The sequence below is a fragment of the Musa acuminata genome, chromosome BXJ2-7 (assembly GCF_036884655.1).
Source record: "Musa acuminata AAA Group cultivar baxijiao chromosome BXJ2-7, Cavendish_Baxijiao_AAA, whole genome shotgun sequence".
Lineage (NCBI taxonomy): Eukaryota > Viridiplantae > Streptophyta > Magnoliopsida > Zingiberales > Musaceae > Musa > Musa acuminata.
Window position 1 is genome coordinate 27,706,888 of NC_088344.1, and position 3,728 is coordinate 27,710,615.

The window sequence follows — 3,728 nt, forward strand, 5'->3', positions numbered from 1 at the left end:
ATGATGGCTTGTCTCCGACGGGGACGGCAGGATGTCCCTCCAAAGCAGGGGGCAGTCAGACCCCGAACCCCCTACTGCGAGCAAAAGAGTTGCACGCCTGGAGAGCATTGCAGAGAACTTTAGGAGTGGGAGGCGAGTGGAACGCAATATTATAAACGGGAGGTCTCAGTTGCATAAGAAGAAGAAGAAGAAGCTACAAGCCTAAAAGCTGCTCACCAGATTCAGATCTATGTGGTGGAACAAAGAAGCATACTCATCATCATTTTACCCACCCATGCCAGAGTGAATCAGCTCAGTAAATTCACCATGTAAAATAGAGAGAGAGAGAGAGAAAGAGAGAGAGAGAGAGAGAGATACTTATACATTGGTTAACAAACATAACATCTAATGATGAACTGCTACCAACCATAAGCACTTAAAGAGTTTATATATATATATATATATATATATATATATATATATATATATATATATATATATATAAACATATCTCTCTAAAATAATGCACGGTTGTGAAATGAGCAGAAGATTGAATAAAGGTCACATAAGCTTCCCTCGTGCGTCTTATCCATGTCATATCACCTTCTCCTCCTCCTCAATTATGTGACCTTTAGTGGGATGGAGCCAAATAGATCCATATCGACCTCCTCCATGTCCCTCCTCCACCTAGTGCGATCGCGGCTGTCGTGTCAGTCCAATAAAAGGGCAAACGCACACGCATCTGCGGAAAATGTCACACAGTGTCTCACCAAAGATTCAAGTGCTTGTTGTGATGCAAAGAGGGAGGGAGACGGAGGTGGGAGACAACCAGAAAACAATAACAGTCGACGTAGCTTCTTTTGAGGGCCTCCCTGTGGGGACGACACCACACTAACCTCTGCCCTCCTCCCTCCTCTCCAGCGATATTTAAACCCCCCCGCTGCTGCTCTACTCTTCACGCTTACTTCTTTCATTGTGTGTGTTGTGGTGTCTCGGTGGTGGTGGTGGTGGTGGATGAAATGGCCGATGTCGATGCCAAGAAAGTATGCGGCGTGCCGGAGAGGGTGCAGCTGCATGTGGCCATGCTGGCCTTGCAGTTTGGGTACGCCGGATTCCATGTCGTCTCCCGGGCAGCCCTTAACATGGGGATCAGCAAGGTGGTGTTCCCCGTCTACCGCAACATCATCGCCTTGATCCTCCTCGTTCCATTTGCCTACTTCCTCGAGAAGTAAGAGGACTCGCTTGCTTTCCTCCTTCCATACATGCAGCATATGCATGCGGCTACAACTTTAAGTAGATGCTGAAGAGAATATATATAGCATTTGATTTTAGTGTTCGTTATGCAGAAAGGACAGACCGGCTTTGACACTATCGTTCGTTGTTCAATTCTTCCTCCTCGCTCTGTGTGGGTAAGATGAAAAATGACGTACAACTCATGTTGCTTTGGCTTGCAGACCTCATTCTGCGTTCTACTGAGCTATGTGTTCTTTATTCGTGGCAGTATAACTGCAAACCAGGGTTTCTACCTTCTCGGCCTCGATAACACCTCTCCAACTTTCGCCTCCGCCATCCAAAACTCCGTCCCGGCCATCACCTTCCTCATGGCCGCCATTCTCAGGCAAGATTCGAACACCTTTACCAGTACTCCCCAGCAACCGGATGCTGAGTCTGTTCATGAACTTGATTCCACGAACAGGATAGAGAAGGTGCGGATCGACCGACGCGACGGGATCGCGAAGCTGATGGGCACCCTGGCCTGCGTCGGCGGCGCCACCATCATAACCTTGTACAAGGGGCCGACCATCTTCGGCCCCTCGCGCGCCCTGAACGACGCGAGCCAGTCCACCATGCTCTGGCTGGGGGACGCCAAGGGGAAGAACTGGACGCTGGGGTGCCTGTACCTGATCGGCCATTGCTTGTCGTGGTCCGGCTGGCTCGTGCTTCAGGCGCCGGTGCTGAAGAAATACCCGGCGCGACTGTCCGTGACCTCCTACACCTGCTTCTTCGGGGTGATCCAGTTCTTGGTTATCGCCGCGTTCATCGAGAGGGACGCTGAGGCCTGGATGTTCCACTCCGGCAGCGAGCTCTTCACCATCCTCTACGCGGTACGCTTCTTACTAGCTCCTCTTTTTGGTTCACGGTGCTCATCGGTACATGCCTGCAGTGTATTACTGCGTGTTCCTTCTTTCTGCAGCAGCTTACTGTATCTTCTTATTTGGACAGTAGTCAATTAGTGACCGTATTAATTGTAGATGCAGATGCACTGCATTATTAATTTTTAGACATAAAAAAGAACACTTTGTCTGGGTATGATGATCTCACTCCATGATTGCGATGGAGAAGGATCAAATGAAACATTCTTTGAAAGGGGAAGGAGAAAGGAGCACGCTTTGCAACATAGCTCCCTTCTTTACCTTTTCTCCTTGTCTGGAGATCATGCTTTGTCCATCCCTTTTTCCTTTCATGAGCTTATGGATGCTCTCAATGCTTTCAGCATGGTGGTAGACATGACTGGAGATAAGTATCTCTTTCATATCTGCCCTTTCTGGATCCACTTTGTGTGTTCATCCTTCAGCATTGGGTAGGCTCCATGTAGCAATTATTACAAGAATCCACTGGAGAGACAGACACAGGTCTTCTCATCATGCTTGTACTTACTGGTGGTAGATAAAAGGCAGACATCTTCTGCCAAGGCACAAAAGAGTATTGCTATGACTCGAAAGGGGACAAGGCATGAAGGCGTTTGATCAAATGTCGTTGTAGGGTACATTCGAACCAGTTTTGCTAATGTTGAGGCAAATGCAGGGGTTCGTGGCGTCGGGCATCGCCTTCGCCGTTCAGATATGGTGCATCGACAGGGGCGGCCCTGTGTTCGTGGCCGTGTACCAGCCAGTCCAGACTCTAGTCGTCGCCATCATGGCCTCCATCGCCTTGGGAGAGGAGTTCTACCTCGGCGGGTACTCAAAAACACCTGATATCATAATAACTAAGACGAACTTTCTTCGTCTTCTCATTCCTAACTCTTTTCTCTCTCTTCTCCATCGGATGCAGTATCATCGGTGCCGTATTCATCATAGCCGGACTGTACCTGGTGCTGTGGGGGAAGAGCGAAGAGAGAGCCTTCGCTGCAAAGGAAGCGGCCCTCACGGCCTCATCCACTCCCGAACACGATGGTCTCAGAGCTACTACCGGTGCTGCTTCCTTCAAGGCTTCCTCTCTGAAGCAGCCACTCCTGCCATCATCGACAACCCCGGAGAATGTCTGACAAGGAAGCTCCTCCTATGTTCAACCATGGACTAATCCCCGTTCCAAGCTGTAAGAAAAGGGAAGTTACCGTGCAGTGTGTTAAGAGCAGTCCTAGAGATGATGCAGGGTGCTCGGAGAAGACAAGTGCTTGTGGTATTAATGGAGATGTAGTTTGAGGTTTGCCTTTATGTTTGTTTGCTGCTGCTGTCACCCCTTCCATTGCTTGTAAACCTGCAAAACAGTTATCCGGTGAGTTCCTTGCGATCGGTGACAGAGATGATTCCTTTAAATGAAGGTTGGATTTGGGTTGGTGGACTGAATCACCCCGAACATTTCCAGGGGTGACGCAAGATGCATATCGGAAAAGTAAATGATTCTCATATTAATCGCTTCAAATTCGATTCCTAAATCGAACCCGAACGCAATTCAGAAATCTAGATATGGATTCTTAGATTGAATCCGTCAGCACTATCGGATCGGATGCATTGTACGCGGAGCTAATC

General features: G+C 48.7%; 1 protein-coding gene across 1 annotated transcript; it reads left to right on the forward strand.

The window, feature by feature from the left end:
* The first annotated feature begins 742 nt into the window (after positions 1 to 742).
* Positions 743 to 3,478, forward strand: LOC135617483 (protein WALLS ARE THIN 1-like). The gene is made up of 6 exons (XM_065117735.1): positions 743 to 1,207; positions 1,326 to 1,388; positions 1,481 to 1,597; positions 1,676 to 2,084; positions 2,785 to 2,936; positions 3,031 to 3,478. Exons 1-6 carry the CDS (start codon positions 999 to 1,001, stop codon positions 3,242 to 3,244), a joined length of 1,164 nt encoding a protein of 387 aa, XP_064973807.1. The 5' UTR covers positions 743 to 998; the 3' UTR covers positions 3,245 to 3,478.
* Positions 3,479 to 3,728: the final 250 nt, after the last annotated feature.